This window comes from Hemicordylus capensis, chromosome 12 (assembly GCF_027244095.1).
Source record: "Hemicordylus capensis ecotype Gifberg chromosome 12, rHemCap1.1.pri, whole genome shotgun sequence".
Lineage (NCBI taxonomy): Eukaryota > Metazoa > Chordata > Lepidosauria > Squamata > Cordylidae > Hemicordylus > Hemicordylus capensis.
Genome location: NC_069668.1, coordinates 19,552,949 through 19,575,665, shown reverse-complemented (window position 1 = coordinate 19,575,665; position 22,717 = coordinate 19,552,949). Strand labels below are relative to the sequence as shown.

At 50.6% G+C, this 22,717-nt stretch overlaps 1 protein-coding gene across 3 annotated transcripts in view; it reads left to right on the top strand.

Annotated features, from left to right (window-relative positions):
* The window catches only part of CCDC92B (coiled-coil domain containing 92B), a 34,166-nt gene extending 12,532 nt beyond the window's left edge, over nucleotides 1–21,634 (top strand). For all 3 annotated transcript variants that reach the window (XM_053274977.1, XM_053274978.1, XM_053274976.1), the window contains 3 exons: nucleotides 2,044–2,197; nucleotides 9,170–9,217; nucleotides 14,925–21,634. In XM_053274977.1, coding sequence (XP_053130952.1) covers nucleotides 2,068–2,197; nucleotides 9,170–9,217; nucleotides 14,925–15,676 — 930 coding nt within the window. In that variant the 5' untranslated portion in view covers nucleotides 2,044–2,067 and the 3' untranslated portion in view covers nucleotides 15,677–21,634. The remainder of the gene's footprint in view (nucleotides 1–2,043; nucleotides 2,198–9,169; nucleotides 9,218–14,924) is intronic.
* Nucleotides 21,635–22,717: the final 1,083 nt, after the last annotated feature.

The following is a 22,717-nucleotide window of genomic DNA, read 5'->3' as shown; positions in this document are numbered from 1 at the left end:
AGCCCTGCTTAGCCACAGGGCCTTGCTTCCCAGCTCTCAACTGGGACTCACTCAGCTGCAGCCCTGAAGGGGTCCTGGACGCGCCACACACGGGCCCCTCTGCAAACCATTCCGGGTGTTATTTGTGGGAGGAGGAGGCAGGCCCGCTGCGTCTGGCATCCTTCCTGCGGCCTTCTTAACCGGGCTGGGGGACAAGGGGCTCCGCAGTGGGTCAGGATGTGCATTTTGCACAGGCTCAGAGGCTCGCCTCCCAGACGGAAGCAGGAGGGAGCAACCCACTGGGAGCATGCCTGCCAGCACTCTCTTCCCCAGCTGCACAGAGGAGATGGAGATGGCTCTGCTAAGGTCCTGGCACTGCCGAGATGGAGCAGGGAAGGGGAGGAAGCTGTGGCTCGGCCCGGGGGCCACAGGCTTGACCTGCAGAAGGTCACCGGTCCAGTGCCCGTGGCAGGGCTCGCCTCCGCTTGTATTCCCAGTCTGAACCGGGTTCTCTCATGACTGCTATTAATGGTTTTTAAAAAACCCGAAGATCTGTTCGCGGATCTCTCCCGTCACGTCCGGTTGCTCGCTGGGACTCTGGAACACGGCTGCTACTTGGGAACAAACTCACTAGAAAGCAGCTTCACAGATGCACGTTGCTCCTCGGAAGCGTGTCTCTCAGTGGCAGAGGGTGCGCTTCGCGTGCAGAAGGTCCTCGGTTCCGTCCCCACCATTTCCTGCGAATAAGATCTCGTTTGCAGCTCCTGCCTCCCACGCAAGACCCTTGGTCCACCCAGCTCAGGACTGCCCACACTGACTGGCAGTGACTCTTGGGCCAGGGGGAGGAGAGCTGGTCTTGTGGTAGCCAGCATGACTTGTCCCCTTTGCTAGGCAGGGTCTGCCCTGGTTTGCATTTTGATGGGAGACCACATGTGGGAGGCTTATAAGATATTCCCCTTAGGGGATGGGGCTGATCTGGGAAGAGCCCCTGCCTGCTTGCATGCAGAAGGTTCTCTTTGGAGATGCTGCTGCCGGTCTGTGTAGACACGACTGAGCTAGATGGAGCAAAGGTCTGACTCAGTAGGAGGCAGTTTCCTATGTCTTTCCCAGTTCACTCTGGAGCCTGAACTCGAGACCTTCTGCCTGCAAAGCAGGCACGTGAACATAGGAACATAGGAAGCTGCCATATACTGAGTCAGACCATTGGTCTATCTAGCTCAGGATTGTCTTCACAGACTGGCAGCGGCTTCTCCAAGGTTGCAGGCAGGAGTCTCTCTCCCAGCCCTATCTTGTTGGAGATGCTGCCAGGGAAGGAACATGGAGCCTAGATGCTCTTCCCAGAGTGGCTCCATTCCCTAAGAGGGGGAATCTCTTCCAGTGCTCACACTTCTAGTCTCCCATTCATATGCAACCAGGGTGGACCCTGCTTAGCTATGGGGACAAGTCATGCTGGCTACCACAAGACCAGCTCTCCTCTCCAAGTGAATATATGAAGCTGCCTCTGTTGGGCCAGAACGTGGTATAACTGAGTCAGTACTGTCTACTCTGACTGGCAGCAGCTCTTCCGGGTTTCTGATGTGTTCCTGGAGATGCTGCCAGGGGTTGAACCCGGGGCTTTCTGCATGTGAAGCAGGTGCTCTACCTTTGGGCTATGCTTTCTGACCTGCCACCTGATGGTCGCCAGCTCAAATGGCTTTAGAAGGGGCTTTGACAAATTCGTGGAGGACAGGTCTGTCAGTGGCTACTAGTTTGGGGCAGTGTCCCCTCTAACAGGGGGTTCCAGAAGTTGTGGACTACATCTCCCATCACCCCCAGCTGCAGTGGCCTTTGGTGGGGAATTATGGGAGTTGTAGTCCACAACATCTGGGACTCCCTCTTAGAGGGAACACTGGTTCGGTGGCGATAGGCCACCTCCAGTCTCGGAGGCAAGAGGCCTCCGAATCCCAATTTCCCTAACCCAAAGGAGAGGGTTGGAAAGAAAAGACAGTGGATCTGTGGGTTTCCCTCCGCCACGCTGATGCATTCCGCACCAGCAACCCATAAAGCCTTTTCTGTTCCCTGCAGACGCCGACGGTTAATTGCGTTGCGATGGAGACCTTATCCCTGGAGCACCAGATCCAACGCGTGCAGAGACACATCGCCTTCCTGAAGAAGGAGCAGGTGGAGCTTCTCCACGACCTGCACCTGGAGATCCTACGCTTGCAGAAACACTGCACAGGTGAGCCCCAGAGAGCCCGGCCAGCCCTTGCTTGGCGGGCCCCAGTGTCCAGTGGCGGAAGGGTTCGCTCATTTGTTGCGGGGGAGTCAGACCACTCAGGCTGTACTTCAGAGGGCGGTCTTCAATTCAGCGTCCTCTTCCTTTTGAGTAAATGCTGATAGAACCTGAATTTAACCTGTGCTTTTTGAAAGCGCCATCTTAAATCAGACTCGAGTCATTGCAGTAGTCAAGCCTGGATGTTACCAGCATGTGCACCACTGTTTTAAGGTCTTCGAGCAAGGTGCAGGCAAATATGGAAGTGCACGAAATGCGCATGAATGGTTTCCATTTTGAATCGATTTGGTTTGTAACCATTGAACAAAGTGGAGATTTGTTCGAATCGATCGCCCAAATTCGAATCAAGTTGATTCGAATTTGCCCAAATTCAGATCGAGCTGACCCCTGCTAATTTGGCAAAGAGGCACCTTTTAATGTGGTGAGTCTCGTTATTGAGCAGAGGGAGAGTAACTGGCCCTCTCCGTCCCCAGCACAGCATCCCTCCAGTGACTGTGGCTGGTGTCTATCTTGTGTTTCTTTTTAGATGGTGAGCCCTTTGGGGACAGGGAGCCATCTTATTTATTTATTATTTCTCTGTGTAAACCGCCCTGAGCAATTTCTGGAAGGGCGGTATAGAAATCGAATGAATGAATGAATGAATGAATGAATGAATTTGAATTCAGGTGAATTCGAACCAATTCAAATAAATCTCCGCTCTGCTCGACGGTTCCAAATCGAATTGATTTGTGCAAATTTCGTGCACATACCGTCAGGCAAACTTGGAGTGATGGAGTTTTCCAAGGCAGATCCTGCTGATCCGTATGTCTGTGGTGCTTCTGTACCTGGGAGGCACCAGCCAAGTTATTCAGTGACCGGACTAGTGCACTATCACTGGACAAGTCCAACTGCTGCTATTCCCACCCTTCCGATTTAAAATATAATGTCTGGTGGAAAAGCATCCCATTCTATTGCGGCAATCCTCTGAAAAGCAGACAGCTGGAATCTCCAGGTAGGGCTGGGAAAGACCCCCGCCTGAAAACCTGGAAAGCTGCTGCCAGTCAGAGTAGACAGTACTGACCTAGACAGACCAATGGTCTGACTCAGTAGAAGACCGCTTCATATGTTCAACTGAAATCTCTGAGTGGCTCTTTTGATTTTTGATTTTTTTAAAAAAGTAATCGGGAGCTGCATCTCTTGTGCTCCGCTGTTAAGAAAAGCCTCTATATTTGTTTCTCCTGACTTCAGGAGTTTTTCCCACCTGCGTCTGCTTTTTATGGAAATGCCAGAGGATGCATTTGTATTTTGGAGACGTGACCGTGCCAGCAAAGCAGTCTCGTGTTCCTAAAGGACAGAAAGGGGGCGGTGGATCTTTCCTTAAACATCAGACTCACAGAGGAGAGCTGGTCTTGTGGTGGCAAGCATGAATGGTCTCCTGTGCTAAGCAGGGTCTGCTTTGGTTTGCATTTGGATGGGAGACCATGTGTGAGCATAGTCTCCTCCCCACCTAACTTAGGGGATGGGGCCATAGTGTCTTCTTTCATGCAGAAGGTCCCAGGTTCAATCCCTGGCAAGATCTCCAGGTAGGGCTGGGAGAGACTCCCGCCTGAAAACGTTGAGAAGCCGCTGCCAGCCTGGGTAGACAATACACAGATGGCAGAGGAGTGTCAGGCAGCACCCATTCCTCCTCCTCCTCCTCCCCCTGACTGACTAGTGGTGGGAAAGGAGAAGGCGGCAGGGACCCATCTTGTCTCAGGGTCCACCCCAACCTTTCTACGCCACTGCCCCAGACGCCTTTTAAGAGAGAAGGCGATCTGGAGAGTTCAGCTGCCAACATTAAACATCTAGGCCACTCTTCTGAAGAATCCGGCTCCTTAACAGCCAACCGGCTGGCTTCCTCGAACAATCCTGTCCCTGGGGGAAGAGGGAGGGAGAGGCCTCCGCCAGCCCGGAGAGGCATCCTTTCCAGAAATGCTCTCTTCAGCACAGCCCTTATGCAATGCATTTATTACACGCGCCACTGCCTCTCCTAGCAAATGCTCGCAGCTGCGCCCCGCCGGTGAATTAAATGCAACATGCAGCCAGCATATCTTGTGAACCATCAGGCTGCTGCTGACTCTGCCTCTGCTTCTAGAATCGTAGACCTAAAAAGGCTCTGCTCAGTTCTTTCGCAGAGTTCTCGTGCAGATCTTGCGGGGAGACGCACTCCTGTGGGGAGCTCATTGGCCATGCCCCTGCTTTGCATTCAGGAAGTCAAACCCTGGCAGCGTCTCCAGGTAGGGCTGGGAAAGACTCGTCTCAAACTCTGGAGAGATGCTGCCAGCCTGGGTAGACAATTCTCAGTCAGACGGACCAAGGGGTCTAACTCAGTAGAAGGTGGCTTCAGTGGCAGAGCTGTTGCTTTGCAGAAGGCTCTAGGTTCAACCCTCCCGCCCCCGTCCCCTCCAGGTTGGCCTGGGGAATGCCCGTATCTTTTACCCTGAAAAGCTGCTGCCAGTTGGTGCAGGCAATACTGAATTAGATGAACCAACAGCCTGACTTGACATGAAGCTGCTTCGCGGGTCCACAAACACAATGACCTCTGAAGGGACAATGAGCAAAGTCATATGATATTTTATTATTTTTGTCGTAGGATTAAAAAAATATGATAAATTATTAGGGCCACGACCTTTCTCGATAGTATGCAGGTTTCCCCACAGCAGCTGTGTGATTGAGAGAAATTCAACTGGTGCATCATTTTCTAATCTGGGAAGGCAATAATAGTATTATTGTTTCTTGTTTGCACAGTCAAACAGCTTTTATTGACGGGTTTGTTTTATCCAGACATCGAGTCCTTCCCAAGGACCTGGGATGCCAGAATTTTATTGTCAATGTTGTTGTTAGAAATAAATAATATTGTTAAAATAATACTAGATGGAAGTTTGAGGCGGCATACAAATTTGATAAATCAATCAATAAAATAAATAATAGGACAATACCACCCCTGTCAAATTGGGGTGGTGGTGGCATTATCTGCCACTACTAAACCCACCAAAAAGTGGTGTTTAGCAAAACTGTAATGCATAATAATTCCTTGTCGGTGGGGCTGTTATTGCACCCTTCCTCCTAGCAGATATACATGGTTCATCCCTCTCCATTTTATGCTCACAACAACCCTGTGAGATCGTGCCAGGCCTAAGGTAGGGAACCAGTATGTTTCAGACACCATGGGCAATGCTGTAACCACTATACCACACTGCTTCTTCCTGGAGTGTGGAGTGTCTGGACAAACCTTCCTTTCAGCCGGGCCCAATGTCCTCTCCATAATATAAATTCTGTCAGACATTTGCCTTTGGGGGAATAGAGACATTTTGCAGCGTTTCTAAATTCGGAGTCTTTTCTTCTTCTTCTTCTTTTTAGCAGCGGAGGGAATTCCCCTAAGGCAGCTAATACCAATTTCCAATGGGATGGTAACAGAGGCAGGAATGGTTTTCCAGAAATTGCAGTCAGAACTCTGTCCTTTATATGCTTTCCATGTCTGCCTTTTGCTGGATTCCTCGGGGCTGGGGGGTGGCGGAGATCTCAGTTCCTCCAAATTGCAGCAGCGTCTAGCGTGATGATCCAGCGAGGGCGATTAGAGCCAACCCGAAAGCCAATTTGAGATGCACACCAAAAATAGGGCAGTGGTGAACGATTATGCTTCTTCCGCGCGGCCGCCTCGTTCTCCGAAGCGCCATTTCCCGATTTAGCTCCCTGGACGTTCTTAATTTGATTGCGTCCTGTTAATTATTTGGGAAACAGCCGAATTGGCAAGACAGAAAAGGCCAGGGGCCAAAAAGGATCATTTCTCGGAGATCAGTGATCTGTTTTATTTGTGTCCCGGTGGCTTTAAATCAGCTGTGGGGAAAGCTGATTATTAATATTACCAGGAGAAGGGGTGTGGTGACCTCCCCCTCCGCCGTTTTCTGGATCTAAATCTCCTCTCCAGAAGAGACTGCTAATGCCACCAGAGCATTAAAAAAATAACAGGCATAATACAGGTCTGGGGATAGGGCCATTTCTCAGTGCCAAGAGCATCTGCTTTGCATGCAGAAGGTCCCAGGTTCAATTCCTGGCAGTATCTCCAGGTAGGGCTGGGAGAAACCCATCATGAAACCCTGGAGAGCTGCTGCCAGTCAGTGTGGACAATTCTGAACTAGGTGGACCAAGGGTCTGACGCCATATAAGGCAGCTTCCTATATTCCCAGGTGCCTGTTTTCCCTCTGCAGCAGGACTAGGGATGTGCACAAAACTGCCCAAGCTGGATCGGTTCTAATCCGTGCCAGATTTGGCCCGGCCCGGTTCGGGCACTGGTCGAACCGGACCAGGGCCAGTTTCATCACCAAGCCCGGTTCGGTTTGAACTCGGACTGGCCGGTCCGGTTCGACCGCAAACCCCTCGAACCAAGCTAGCTCACACACCCCTAAACAGAACTAATAACCACTTGGGGGGGGATTTAGTTTTTTAGAAAGTTAACCCTGCCTCCCAGCACCACTGTGTCAGTAGAAATCTAACAAGAAGATTGTTGTTTTTGCTAATTTTCATGCATGTTGGGTGCTGTTTTATGCCAACAATCAACAAAAGAATGAGCACGGAAACATTGGTGGCCATGTATTGCCTGTTGAAAGGCAAAACAAAACAAATTTCCCAATTTAGATTGCAAAACACTTCAATCATCCGAGGCGAGAAAGAAATGTGCATCTTGGGGTTGTAGTTTGTTAGTAATAATTTTTGCCTCGCTTAGACACGTTCATCCCTTAAAGGATCTTAATGTCAACACAAATCACCACCGCTATTTTTAAGCGGTCATAAATTTAAACGCAGTGACATCGGGCTGTTTTCTGGAGAACAATTCATGACGCTGACGGATTGCCGTTTTGCCTGCATATATGCATTTGTAAAGTACCAGGAGGCTGGAAGCTGGAACATAGGAAGCTGCCTTCTACTGAGTCTGGCCATTGGTCTATCTAGCGCAGTCTTGTCTGCACAGACTGGCAGTGGTTTCTCCAAGGTTGCAGGCAGGAATCTCTCTCTCTCAGCCCTCTCTTGGAGATGCTGCCAGGGAGGGAACTTGGGACCTTCTGTATGCAAGCATTCAGATGTTTTTCTTCCCAGAGCAGCCCCTCAGGGGAATATCTTCCAGTGCTCACACTTCCAGTCTCCCATTCAAATGTAAACCAGGCAGACCCTGCTTATCAAAGGTGACAATTCATGCTTGCTACCACCGAACCAGCTCTCTTCCCTATTATGTTGTGTAGACCGAGATGCATGCCTTTCTTTATGACATTTCTTTCCTGACTTTCCTTCCAATATGCTCAGGATGGGATACCTGGTTCTTCCATAACCCTCTTATCCTCACAACAATCCTGTGAGGCGGGTTAGGTTGAAAAAGAATGATGGCCTCAGGTCACGCGGTGAGCCATGTAGGACTGGGAGAGACTCCTGCCTGGAACCTTGGAGAACTGTTGCCAGGCGGTGTAGGCAATACTGAGCTAGATGGACCAAGGGTCTGACTCAGTATATGGCAGCTTCGTGTGTAGCTGATGATTCCTCATTAGGTTGTTTCTGGGGATGGGGCTGTAGCTAAGAGGAGTAGCATCTGCTTTGCATGCCGAAGGTCCCAGGTTTAATCCCTGGCAGCATCTCCAGGTAAGGCTGGGAAAGACTCTGGTGTGAAAGCTGCTGCCAGTCAGTGCAGACGATATTGAGCCAGATGGACCAAGGGTCAGACTCAGTAAAAAGCAGCCTTGGTGTTCCTTCCTCATCTCATCCAGAACCCTGAGAAAGCTAGAGATGGCCCTGGCATTAAGGTTTTACATGCAGATTATTTTCCCTTCTGTACAAAACATGCCAGGAAGCCGTCGTTTGCTGGCAGGGGAGCTCGTGTCTTGCCTTCTCCCCGTGGATTTTCCTGGAAATGTAAACAGCTCTGCTGCGTTGCTCTGAGAAAGGGGAATCCAACTGAGGAGAGCTGGTCTGGTGGTAGCCAGCGTGACCCTTTGCTAAGCAGGGTCCACCCTGGTTTGCATTTGAATGGGAGACTGCAGGTGTGTGCCCTCTGTAAGATGTTGGGGCCACTCTGGGAAGAGCCCCTGCCTGCTTGCCGGCAGAAGGTTCCCAGTTCCCTCCCGGGCAGCATCTCCAAGAGAAGGCTGAGAGAGAGACTCCTGCCTGCAGCCTTGGAGAAGCCGCTGCCAGCCTGGGTTGACAATCCTGAGCTGGGTGGACCAAGGGTCTGACCCAGTATATGGCAGCTTCCTCTGTTCCTATGAGCTTGGTCCCCCGTGGTGCACCCACCTCTGGAACTGGCCTGATTTTGTTGGACTGGACAGCACGGGAGCAAGAGGGCCATGGCGGAGGGTTCTCCCAGCATGCCTCGCTGCCTCTCGACGGCGCCTGGATCAGAGCTGAACTGAGTCTGGGCGTTGATTGTACTTCGAGAACCGAGCAGTCACAATCTGGCAGGATAGGACTCTGGGCCAGTCCCTTCACTCTCAGCCTAACCTACCTCACAGGGTTGTTGTGTGGGGCTAAAAATAACCTTGTACACTGCTCTGGGCTCCTTGGAGGAAGAGTGGGATATAAATGTTTCACACACACACACACACATACACATACATACACAATATCAATCAATCAATCCCTGACAAGATCTGCAAATAAAAAAATAAATAAAGGCCCTTGTCTGAATCCCTGGTGAACTTCTGCCTGTCCGTTCAGGCAGTATTGTGCTAGATGGGCCGAGGGTCTGACTCAGTAGAAGGCAGCATTCCCTGCGTTTCACATGAGGAATCCTTGTGGCTGTATCTGAAAAAGGCGATTGAACTCACCCACTGATCAAATCCTCGTTTTTCCTACGGCCACTTAGTACTGTGAAGCTTCTGTTTACTATCTGACGGTGCCATTTTTCTCTTTTTCTAGAGTTGACTCAGGATCTTGAGGCAAAGGAGTTAGAAGCCACCCAGCAAGGTAAGCGGGTTCTCCCATTTTTATTTTTATGTATCGGTGAAATGAGGGGTGTAGCCCCTGCATCGCTGTTGTTAATATTTGTAAACTCTTTTTCAGCAAAGCAAAACCAGTTCTCTATGGTTTACACAGAAAAGAGGATAAGGTGGATCCCTCATAGTCTCATAGGAACAGAGGAAGCTGCCATATACTGAGTCAGACCCTTGTCCATCTAGCTCAGTATTGTCTTCACAGACTGGCAGCGGCTTCTCCAAGGTTGCAGGCAGGAATCTATCTCAGCCCATTCTTGGAGATGCTGCCAGGGAGGGAACTTGGAACCTTCTGCTCTTTCCAGAGCAGCTCCATTATCCCCTAAGGGGAATATTTTACAGCGCTCACACATGTCATCTCCCATTCAAATGAAAACCAGGGCACACCCTGCTTAGCAAAGGGGACCATTCATGCTTGCTACCACCAGACCAGCTCTCCTCCCTCGTTCACTTATGTTCAGTCAGCTTACATTTTTACAACTCTTCTAAATAGTTGTTTATATTTGCAATCCAGGTCATTTGGCGTTTGCAAAAAGAAGGAAGCAGACCCGTATTCTTGCAGCTTTTGCCACATTTCCCACCAGAGCCTTATTTTTTCTCCTTTGCCTTTCCCCCTGGAGTCATGGGGTCTAAATAGGTGTTGATCCTCTGTCATGTTTTAAAGGACTGTCTTCATGATTCCACACTCCCTAAAAAATTTGAAATATTGTATGTTCAGCCCTGCTTCTTCCCACCAGCAGAGGGCACTGCTGTGCTTTCGGCCAGCATCCTCGTCTTGCTGCCTCCAGTTCTGGCCTGGCCTTTCTTTCATTCTTTAACCAGCCGTGTTTACAATCGATGCACATTCGAAAGCCTGCTCAGTGTGAGCTGGAACAAGGCTACCGTCTTGGGCTATGTGGCCACAACCAGGAGCCAATTCCCAATGCTTTTAGTCACTAAATGGGACTTCCAGCTTCAAGAGCAATGTACCTATGAATATCAGTTGCAGGGGGGCAAATGGAGCCAGAGGGCTGTTCCTTTTATGCCCTGATCGGCAGCTTCGTAACTGACACTAACTTGAGGGAGGAGCGCTGGTCTTGTGATCGCCAGCATGACTGGTCCCCTTAGCTAAACAGAGTCCGCCCTGGTTGCATATGAGTGGGAGACTAGAAGTGTGAGCACTGGAAGATCTTCCCCTTAGGGGAGAATGGGGCCGCTCTGGGAAGAGCACCTACAGGTTCCAGGTTCCCTCCCTGGCAGCTTCTCCAAGATCGGGCTGAGAGAGATTCCTGCCTGCAACCTGGGAGAAGCCGCTGCCAGTCTGGGTAGACAGTACTGAGCTAGATGGACCAAGGGTCTGACTCAGTATATGGCAGCTTCCTGTGTTCCTATGATCCAAAAATATAACAAACAAACAAAAATACAGTTAAGTCTATAAATACAAATTATATTCAAGGTGAAACAAACATGTGTAAACACAACAGCTTTCCGGTAATGTTTGTTGTTTCAATAGACTTTTTCAAGTGCTCATACACTTTGGAAATATTATACTATTCTATTGTTCTATTGTTGATTGGATGTTATGTCTTATTTACTTGTATGAAATATTCATATTATTATACACACATGTTTGTTTCACTTGGAATATAATTTGTATTTATATATTTAGTTGTACTTTTGTTTTTTGTTATATTATCGGATCTGTCGGTTTCTTTTTACGGGCCATCTGACTAGTAGCCATTGATAGACCTGTCCTCCATTAATTTGTTGAAGCCCCTTTTAAAGCCATTTTTGCTGGCGACCATCAGGTGGCAGGGAGTTCTGCTGTTTTTAATTATGCACTGTGTGGGAAAAGTACTTCCTCTTGTTGGTCCTAAACTTCCTGGCCATCGGTTGCATGGGATGACCCCTGGTTCTAGAGTTGTGAGAGAGGGAGAGAATGTTCTCTCTGTCCACTCTCTCCACCCACACCATTCCTACCTTTGTAGACCTCTGTCACGTCTCCCTGTAGTTGCCTTTTCTTGAAAATGAAAAATCCTAGGTGTCACAGCCTTGCCTTGTAAGGAAGAATGCTCCAGGCCCCTGGCCTTTTTGTTTGCCCAAGGAAAGCTGGTCTTGTGGTTAGCAAGCATGAATTGTCCCCTGTGCTAAGCAGGGTCTGCCCTGGTTTTATTTGAAAGGGAGACTCCACGTGTGGGCACTGTAAGATAGTCCCCTGAGGGGACAGGGCCGCTCTGCATGCAGAAGGCTCCCAGTTCCCTCCCTGGCGGCATCTCCAAGATAGGACTGGGAGATACTCCTGCCTGCGACTTTGAAGGAGCCGCTGCCAGTCTGGGTAGACAATTCTGTGCTTGATGACGCAGTGGCCTGACTCAGCGCGTAGGGCTGCCTCCTGTGTTCCTCGGCACCTTTCCCGTCTCTAGCAAAGCTTGCAATGAGGTGAGAGGGAGGAACAGAGTCGGGCTGTGTGTGAGGAAGGCCTGGCTCCTGCCCTCGGGTCAAAAGGCGAGGCCTGCCAGCTCAGTGAAAGGCGTTGAGGTGTGGAGGGCTGCAGGAAGTCTCAGGTGAATGGAATGCAGGTGGAGGACGGTCCCAGCAAAGGCGGTGACAGCTCCAAAGACTGCATCCCGCATCTTCCCTGGCCGCACCCTGGAGGGAAGCACATCGCCTGTGCAAAAGAGCTGGCGTTCCTCGCATGCCTTGGTTGCTCTCCGGGAGAGCGGCTTCCCTGGGGCTCAATTGCAAAAGTTGTTTTGAATGCCAGCGCCCTGGGATGCCAATGGGTGTGTTCCTGAGTATGTGCAGAGTGCTTTCACCTCCACAGAACAACAGAAGGAGCTGTTTTCTGCTGTCTGCACGGGCTGGCAGGGGCACTCCAGGACGAGGGTCTTTCTGGCATCCCCCCCCCCACCCGCAAGATGCCAGAAATGGATGGGAGATGTGTGGGCACTGGAAGATATTCCCCCTTAGGGGATGGAGCTGCTTTGGGAAGAGCACCTGCAGGCTTGCAAGCAGAATGCTTCAAGTTCCTTCCAGGTAGGGCTATGAGAAACCTCCGCCTGCAACCTTGGAGAAGCCGCTGCCAGTCTGTGTTGGCAATCCTGAGCTCAATGGACCGAGGGTCTGACTCAGTAGATGGCAGCTTCCCCTGCCTTGTGCTGATGCTAGGCCGCCTTCTGCAGTGAGTGCTCACGGGGTGGTGTGGGGTGGGGGGGATGACACTAGAATGACTCGGTGGTGTCTCAACACCAAATCAGCACATCTTCAGCCAGATTTCTTTCACCGTCAGCATCCTTTGGTGTGCAGCCGGGCCTGTGACTCACTGGCCATTCCCTCCCGGGGAAGAGTCCACCTCTCCACCCCGTGGCTTCTTCGCCTACCCAATTTTGCCCTGTACGCTTTTGCCCGCCCAGCATCTGATGGGGCAGTACATTTATTGGGAGGCCAATCCCAGGATCGCTCCCTCTCCTAACGAGACTTTTAATGCTCCCGTCTCCCTCAAAGGGCTCGTTAGCAAACGCTTGAGAGGCGATGCAGGGAACGCAATTGGTCTGGAACGCAATTCAGACAAGTTTGTGCACGGCTAATCCCTTGGCCCGGACAGATGCACGGCACCGCAGCAGAGAAGCGTTCAAGACGCGCGGGCCGCGTCGGGAGCTGTTTGCAGGGGAAACTGCAAATAGCAACCCGGCAATTCTCCAGACCCCTTCAGTTCAGTTCATTTGTGGTTGCCGATTCTCTTCTCTCCATCCATTATGTAGGGAGTAGATAATAGGGGTGAACGAACAGTTTTGGAGCCAAACCGGTTTGGTTCGATGGCCAAAGACCATCCGAACCGGGCACTTTTTTGGCAAAACGGAGGCTGGAGGGAGGGTGAACCTCCGTGGACACACACACACACCCCGCCGTGGCCTCAGAGAGGCCCCCTGGGGATCTCCATGTATCTCCACGCAGAAGGAAGCTGACTTCTCCTGAGTCAGACCCTGGGCCTGTTTAACTCAGTATTGTCTGCACAGACTGGCAGCGGCTTTTCCAAGGTTGCAGGCAGGAGTCTCTCTCAGCCCGATCTGGAGATGCTGCCAGGGAGGGAACCTTCTGCATCCCTGAAGGGGAAGCTCTTACAGTGCGCACACATGTCGTCTCCCATCCAAATGCAAACCATGGCAGGCTCTGCTTAGCAAAGGGGACAGTTCATTCTTGCGACCACGAGATGGGCTCTTCTCCTTAGACCTTAGAAAGGAGGGATATGATGGCCTGTAATTGTTCTTGGCTCCCCATAAAGATCTTTTGCTTCGGGCAGGTAGAAGCACCAGCATTCTCCGAGCAACCTCAGGTCAGAGTCCCGAGAAGGAGCGATCAAGGGCAAAGGCGCGTGTTAGCCAAGGAGACTTAATCGGGTAAAGCCAGAGACCTAGGGAGCAGATGGGCCGGGGCGGGTGAACAGAGGGTCAGAAGGCAGGCTAGTGCCACGGAGAGGTTGCAGAGAGAAGCAGCTCCTTTGCCCAGGGAAAGCGAGGTGGGTTTCTGTCCCCAAGAAACCCAAATTTCTGTAATCGGATTAGACACTGCCTATTAGCATAGGGGTATATAGAGCAAGCTAAATGGTATGCTGCTTCCTCACTGAGAATGTTCTCTCTCTCCCCTCCCCTCCCCTCCCCTCCCCTCCTCTCTCTCTCTCTCTCTGCCCCCCCCAGACCTACTATTTGGGGAACCCACTGGCTGAGCACTGTTTCCTTCTTCCTAGGGAACGCTGGGAATTGAGGTTCTGCAGGGGCGGCATTCTCACCGAGAATCCTTATCCGCTCCATCAACCTAGAAATCCCAGGATTTATGGGGGCCGATGCATGACAATGAAACGAGCATCCCTTCTCAGTATAGATGGAGCGTGCTTTCTGATGTGAATTTATTGATGGTTGAATTTGTACACTGCCTTTCATTCCATCTCAGGGCGGTTTACAAAATGCTGAAAACAATCTGACTATAAACGTTACACCACTGAAAAACAACAACCTTATATTCAAATATATAAAGAGAAATCTAATTAAAAGTTTTTAAAAACAAACAAACAACAACATAGGCCATAAAATATAAAGATACCATTCATCTAAAAGCCTGGGTCAAGAGCCAAGATTTCACACGCTTTCTAAAAACTGTGATGGAGACTGAGGAGCGGATGCCCACCGGGAGAGCATTCCAAAGTCTGGGGGCCATAACTGAGAAGACCCCGTCCCGTGTGCACAACAGCCGAGCCTCCCTCATTGTCGAGAGCCTCCTCTGACGACCTCATCAGGCAGGCAGAAACCCTCCTTTACGATCTCCTGGAGAGGTCCGGTTACGGTTGCCGCCGGCTCGTTTGGTGGCAACTCTGCACCGGGCCTTCTCTGTGGCTGCCCCGAGGCTTTGGAATATGCTCCCTGCTGAACTCAGAGCATCTCCTTTTTGGTTTGTTTTTCGGAAGACCCTTAAGACTCTCCTGTTCTCGCAAGCTTTTCATTAGGGTTTTAATAATTTGTTTTCTATTGTGTTTACTGTGTGTTCTGTGTGTTAACCTGTGGGGTTTTTTTCATATTATGATGTGTACACTGCCTAGAGATGTACATATCAGGCGGTCTAAAAACAGGATCAAATGTCTGGCCAGTTTCTTGACGATGGTTCCCAACACTCCCCCCCCCCCCCGCTTTTCTCTCTCTCTCCAATTCCAGAAGTCATTGAGCAGGAGCTGGAGGGAAAGTGCCGGATCATGGAAGCCCAGCTGCAGGAGAAGGAACGTGGCAACCGGGAACTGCGCCAGGAGCTGACCCAGAGGGAGCACCTGGTGGCCGCCCTCCGGTCCAGCCTGAGGACCAAAGAGCGGAGGTTTCTGGAGGAGCTGAAGAGGAGAAGCCACCGGGTGACCATCCTCAACACGGAGCTGCAGAAGCAGACGGAAGCGGCCGCCTACCTGGCCTTCCAGCTGCACGCCAGCAAGCAGAAGCTCCAGAGCTCCCGCCAGGCCGGCAAACCGCTTCCCGACAGGCCCCTGGAGAGGGCATTCCCCCCTGCGCCCGGCAGCGAGGCCAGGCCCAAGAAACGGAGCCAGAAGTCCCACGCCCGGAGGCAGGCGGCCGGCTCGTTCCACAGCAAGGGAGCCTTCCGGTATCCTTCGCCCTGCGACCGGCTGGGCGGCTTCGAAGAGGCCGAGCCGATGCCGGATCCGGCCCTGTTTTTGTACACCAAGCGGCACCCCCCGCGGAAACCGGAGCCCAAGGCTTCAGCCTTGTCCGCCGCGGCGGGGGCTGAACCGGGCAAGCCCGCTACCCCCAAGGGCAGCCCCCAGAGGCCCTCGCGGCAAGCCCTCCCCGGACCGACAGAGCCCACCAGCAGCGTCAGGACTTTGGGGAAACCCCGACCCGCTTCCAAAGGGGAGCAACACAAAGGGAGCAGCTGCAGTCCTCCAGCTTCGAGAGACGTTTAGCGACGGGGGGAGGAAGGCAACCCAAAAGGGAAGAGAGAGAGAAACACACAGCCGTGTTGAAGTCGCTTTTCTACAGAGGTCGCCAGCGGAGGCAGGAGTGGGCAAACACTTCCCTAAGCCTGGAGCCAGTTTGGGAAAGCGCTGCTGTTTCATAGATACAACCTTTTCCTCCCCCGGCCCCCAACTGGCTGTTCGACCACCGGAATAGCTGTGCCACTCGTCGGGATCCGGCGGAAAGAGAGCAGAACTGCTGGTCCTGGGGTGGTTTGGAGGAATGCCGAACAGAATGGCGGCCAAGTCACCTGCTGGGCCACGTTGGGCAAAGGGCGTCGAGACAGACGGGACCTCCCGTTCCTGTGCCTTGCGATTCCGGCAGTTCGAATTTTCTTCCCGTTTCCGATTCCCGGCCTGTGGTTGGCGCCTCGTGCTTTGAAATGTTGGTTTCCACAGCAAAGCCACCCGCTTTGGCCCTGAAATCCAGACGTTGGCGATGCTGAACATGTACGCTTCGTCCTGTCTCGAATGGGTGCGATTCTTTCTCTCTCCCCCCCACCCACCCCATTTCTGCACTAGTTGTAAGGCTGTCGACTCCAAGAGAAGATGGCCATGGACGTTGGGTGTGACTGTTTGGGGAGGGGGCTCTTAAAGGCGGCGGGGAAGCGTGTTTTGGAATGACCCAAAGGTATCTTGAATGAGAGTTTCGAATCCCCATCCCCAGAGGTTACAAGAGAGCTTGGGGCTGGATGTTGGACCTTGTGGATGGTATCGTTGGTTGTGGCTGAGTTGGAAAGCCGAAGACTTGAATAGGTCCTAGGTATGGTGAGCAGTGATACTCCAGTTACAGGGGCGGGGACCCACGCCCCCTGACTGTCCGTGTCCGTCATGTGATCGCTTCTTTAGCTCCTGTTTTTAGAAGGCAGCAGTGTGTGTGTGTGTGTGTGTGTGTGTGTCACAGAGAGAGAGAGAGATTAGGCTAAAACTGGGAGGAATCCAGGGTGGGGCTTAGGAATTCTCTTCTCCTTCCCTTCCCATAAACACAAACACACACACACACACACACACACACACACACACACACACATCCCTATATCCACCCCCCTTCTCTTGTTCTTGTTCTGTCTGGATGAGGGAAATATCCTGATTCCCAGGACCCAGTAGATATCTGGGGCAAACTTTGCAAAAGGGTGTTGAGGGTGTCAAAAATTCAAGGCCATGGCATGGGGCGGACGGGAATCCAGCTAGGATTGACCATCTCCATTGGTTCCAGTATCTTTCCCCTGCTCACTGAGCAAAGGGGCACCTTTTCAAAGTGGGGATTCTCTTTCTTGAGCAGGGAGGGAGAGCAACTGGCCCTATCCGGCCCCAGCACAGCATCCCTTCCAGTCAGTGGCTGTTGCTGGGGTCTCTCTGATGGAGTCTCTCTGATGACTCTCTCTCAGAATCTCTGAGAGGAGAGCTGGTCTTGTGGTAGCCAGCCTGACTTGTCCCCTTAGCTAAGCAGGGTCTGCCCTGGTCTGCATATGAATAGGAGACTTGATGTATGAGCACTGCAAGATATGCTTCTTTTTTTAGATTGTGTGCCCCTTTGGGGACAGGGGGGCATTTTTTTTTTTTATATCCATGTAAACCGCTTTGGGGACTTGGGTTGAAAAGCAGCCTTTCAATCTTGGCCATCTTGGTGTTTGCAATATGCAGCCATCAAAATGCTCAGCCCGGACTGCTTCCAAGAGCTCCCCCCCCACCTATATTGGTGCCTGGAGACTGCAGGGCACCCTTGGAGGGTCGGTGACCCTGAGTCCGACCCCTGTGCGTCCACACCCATTCCCCAGTTTAAATAGCCCCTCTGCTCTGCTGTTCATCATGGAGTGGCACATTTGTGGGCAGAATTTCTGAGTCTCTTAGGTTTCCCCCTCTGTCAACAACACCACCAGCAGCAGCCGCCTTAGTAGGGCTAGGAGATCTGGTCTTGCGGTAGCCAACCTGAATGGTCCCCTTTGCTAAGCAGGGTCTGCCCCGGTTTACGTTTGGATCGAGAGGATTTGCAGAATCAAGTTGCAGATCCGGATCAAGGGATTTGCAGGAAAGGCCAAATCCTGGATTGCATTTGAATGCATTGACTCAGTAGGTACATAGGCAGCTGCCATATACTGAGTCAGACCCTTGGTCCATCTCGCTCAGTATTGCCTTCACAGACTGGCAGCGGCTTCTCCCAGGTTGCAGGCAGGAGTCTCTCTCAGCCCTATCTTGGAGATGCTGCCAGGGAGGGAACCTGGGACCTAGATGCATCTAGAGATGTGAAGACGTGGGGGAAACCGGGGAAACCCATTTTTTAAAAGTAAAAAAAACAACCTGGGTCTTTTTTTCTCCTTTCCCCCATCTTGTTTCCCAGACCTTTACATCTCTAGTCCCATCTCCATAAAAACAGGGAGCTGCCTTCTACTGAGTCAGATCCTTGTTCCAGCTAGCTCAGGATTGTCTACCCAGACTGGCAGCAGCTTCTCCAAGGTTGCAGGCAGGAGTCTCTCTAATGCTCTCTCTTGGAGATGCTGCCAGGGAGCGAAGTGGGAACCTTCAGCATGCAAACTAGATGTGCTACCTCTGAGTCTGAGCTATGGATGGATGTGATGAGCCGGTGAAGCTGCCTTCTGCAGAGTCAGACGCTTGGTCTACCTGGCTCAGAATTACCTGCTCTGACTGGCAGCAACTCTCGGAGGTTCCAGGCAAGAAATCTCTCCCAACCTTACCTGGGGATGCTGCCAGGGACGGAACCTGGGACCATTAGCATGCAGAGCAGAGTCCCAGGCCCGTTCTTTGGCCTCATCCACTCTCTCTTCTCTGGTATGGCTTCCACTATTTGTAAATAAGCATTTGGGATGAGAGTTTGATATGCACTTTAAAAAGAAGAAGAAAAATCTCAAGGGTCTCCCTTCTGTCTGGGGTCCAGGGCAGACTTCTGAGAACACATGGAAAGGGGGATAGAAATCTTCTTCGTCTTCTTTTTATTTAATTACTTATTTATTGTTTTATTAATTATTTATTCAATTTATATCCCGCCCTTCCTAAAGTGGCCCAGGGCGGTTTTACACGAAAGAATAGGAAAAAAACATACCAATTAAAATAATTTTTAAAAAACCATTTAAAGCAGATTAAAATGAACATTAAAACTAAGACATCATTAAAAGCCAGGCTAAAAAGATGGGTCTTTAAGGCTCTCCGAAAGGCACCTCCAAGGAAGATAATCCCCTCGTATATCCAGATATGATGATACTTTGTGATATGATTATATCACTTGTGATGATGCCTTCAAGGCATCCACCTGTCTCTCAGTCCCACAAGGAAGAGAGAGAGAGAGAATCAATGGAGCCATCTTCTGCTGAGTCTAGCCGTTGGTCTGTCTAGCTCAGTATTGCCATCACTGACTGGCAGCATCTTCAGACACAAGTCTTTTCCAGCCCAGCCAGGAGAAGCCAGGGCTTGAACAGGGGCTCATCCGCTGAGCTACAGCCCTGCTTAGAATGATCAGATACGAACTTATGAAGCTGCCTTACAGCAAATTAAATTGGTCCGTCTAGCTCAGTCGTGTCCACACTGACTGGCAGCCGTTCTCCAGGGTTCCAGGAAAGGCTCTTTGCAAGCCCTACCTGGAGATGCTGCCAGCGACTGAAGCCTTCCGACATGCACAGCAGGGGCTATAGATGCTCCTGATGAACATCTGCAGCTGCCTTCTGGCTGAGTCAGACCACGGACTCCTTGAACTCAGTGTTGTCTGCACTGACGGGCAGCAGCACTCTCGGATTTCAGATGGGGGCTTCTACCTGGAGATGCCAGGGATTGAATCTAGGGCCTCCTTGGGCACGCAGACAGAAACCTCCCGCCCTTCCAAAATGTCTGAGGTTCAACCCTCTCTTCCCCCAGCCAGGGCCACGGCGTTGGTAAAATCGTTCTGGGAAATTAATAATAATAATATAATATAAATAAAAGAGCGGGCTTTAAGGTCTGAAGCGGAGGAGAATGTTGGCTCTGCAGGAAACGATTCTTCCCCGTTTCTTGCTCCTTGTCCTGAGATCTTCTCGCTTGGAGAGCCTCGGAAGGAAGCAAAGCCCTGAAATTGGGCCAGAGACTCAACCCCAGCAGGGTTGTCGATTTACTTATTTCATCTTGTTTGCCATGTACCATAAAAACAAAAGGAGCTCAGTGCACCTTCTGGACCGGAACGGGGACGATGTGTAGAGCCTGCAGGTTCAGGCTTGGCTTCTTCGCTACCAGCCTTCCTACGTTCCACATTGTTAGATTGTGGGTGTGCAGGAGAGAGAGAGAGAGAGAGAGAGAGAGAGAGAGAGAGAGAGAGAGAATATGCACCCAGGCAGATCATGCATACAAGTGTAAATGTACTGTACAGTAATTTAGATCATGTTTAGCCGGACAATCAGACGTTGCGATGATAGCGCCATCCCCTTACGGATTCGGTGCACTGGAGGATCTGGGGGTCCCAGAAATGGCACCCCACCGGGGAGGGATGTTCCTAAGGACGATTTGGTCAGGTGTAAAAAGAGGACATTTCAGGGGACATTCCAAGGGGGCAACCAGGTCAACACAGTGACTGCAGACATTGGGAGCTGGGCAGTGGGTTGTAACCTCGAACCGATTGGAATGCACCCAACTCGAAGTCCTTGTATGGGGCAGGGGGTGCGGGGGACCGCCTTCTCTGGACTTAGAAAGCTAACATGTTGAGGAGAAGGATCTTAGCTGGGCTTTCTCCTCACCATACTGTTTTTCTGGGCGCAAGGGACATTTGGGAAGGCACCCAACGTGTGAGTGCCCACTGGCTGTCTGAAATAGGTCACGGGTTTGCCCCCTTATTGAAGCCAAAATATTAAGCGAGGGGCCTTGTTTCATGGTAACCAGTAGGCTTGCGTGGTCCAAAAATATCGGACCTAAAATGGCCGGAATCGTCATTACCATTCTAGTAGCTATCAGACATATTCTGATATTTCCAGAATCTAACTACCTAAGGCCTTCGGAGTCAGGCGGTATATATATTAAAAATAAAAATGAATGAATGAATAATGACAATAACATTTCTGAGAGTGCTCTCCAGTATATCCAGTGGCACAGGCCTGCAAAATTGGCTCTAAGCAGGCCAGGGATGCTGTTTTGGGATTCCGACAATACTTCCAATAATTCCCATACAACAGGGCTATTATAGTTTGATCGGATTGATGCTGGTATTTCTGAGAGTGGGGATATCATTTCCGATAATATCGGATATGTCCCGCTGCACAGACCTGGTAATTGATAACCCTGGACCTGGGTTCCACGTAGGGCCATGTATGGAGATATTCCGCTCCATACATATCCGCTTTATGAGCTTTCCAACTGCATGCAGGCTGGAGACCTTTGCCTAGCAATGGCGGAATGCCACATCAGCCTGTTGCTTGGCAACCGTGATGCTGCATCCTCCTGTTGCTTGGCAACTGTCAAGTGGTCCTCCTCGTGGAAACCTGGCCCCTACTTCCAGATGCTCACTTGATTGGTCAATAAGTCAATTTCGCTCTGCGCAGTTTTGCAATGTGAAAGTATAGGATTGTCACACAGTGGGGGGAATAAGTTTTTGTTGTACACACACAACGCACTCACACATGGATGATGCAATTTCTTCATTGCTTGGGCAGAGATTTGGTGCATCCCCAAACCCTCGGGGGGTTCTGCTGTGCAAAAGAATCTCACATGGGATTCTGCTAGAAGCGCCCAGCAGAGGCTTAGACTCGGAGAACTCTGAGGTCTAGAGTTCCATGATCTCTGTGTGTCCCAACCCCAACACCTTGCAATTCTGTTATTCTTGGGCTTCCTCACTCAGGGCTCTGCACGCACCAGACTGATTTCCCATTGCATGAAACTCCAAGCTGATTGGCAGCTTTCCCCACACAATGAATTTCTGCATTACAGCTTCCCCTGGGGGCGGGGGGGGGGGGTGAGGCGGTGCTGTAAAGTTGCTAATTCTGAGCAATCACATTTAACTAATGTATGTTCAGGGAGATTGCGGGGGGGGGGGGAGGTGCTTGTAGAAAAGGAATGGGGGGGTGTCTTTGTATTTCTGTAAACACAACCGGGGGAAATATTATCAGTGTTTTTACGTTTTTAAGCAAGAGGTCAGAAGGAATAATGCACACACACCCCTGATGAAATGCAGAATATTTTCTAGAAACTGTGGATGGGGTGTGTGTGTCCTTGTATAGACTTCCTTGTGTAATCTAAATGACATTAAGAGATTTTTATGCTGGCTTTCTCCACTTCAATCATAGCGTCCCACAGCAGGATTATACATAGCTTATAGTATATTTATATATATATATTATATTATATATATAGATATGTAGAAAAGTGTACATATATTGTATTTACATTTATCAGGAGTGTTCCAAATGAAATGGACATGCTTTGTATGAAATGGACCAACATTTTGTTAACTTGTAAAGCTTTGCCACTAGTCTGGACACAGCAATAACTCATTATCGTTAAATGAGGTCTTGTTTGATTCATGAGTCTTAACAGGGTCCATGTTGGAACTTACCAGTCGGGTGGACTTGAGTCTCTTAACTGCACCTCCTTGGGGTCTGTCCTGGAATTGTAGCATCAGCTTAACGGCCATCTGTTTCATCAGTTGCGCGTTTACACAGGTTTTTTAAAATCTAGATGCCCCTTTCTTCCCTATCATGCCTCCTCCCCTTCTAAGAATGGTGCTACCTACATCAGACAGTTTCCAAGTAGGGGAGGAGGGAGGGATAATGGAAAATTGCTGTTGGGTTGCAGAGTCCAAGAGAGGCTCTGCTCATCTGTCCAGGATGGGGTAAGGACTCTTCCAAGTCACAAAGCACCCCTTTCTGATCATGCGTAAGCACCCACTATGTGCTTTGAGACAATTTACATTCTTATCGGTTTGTGCATTCCAAGATTCTCTCTCACACACCCAGGTATTTTCAACAGATTTGGGTGCACAAATGAAGCCCTAAGTCAAAATTCAACCACCTTGTCTCCCTTCAG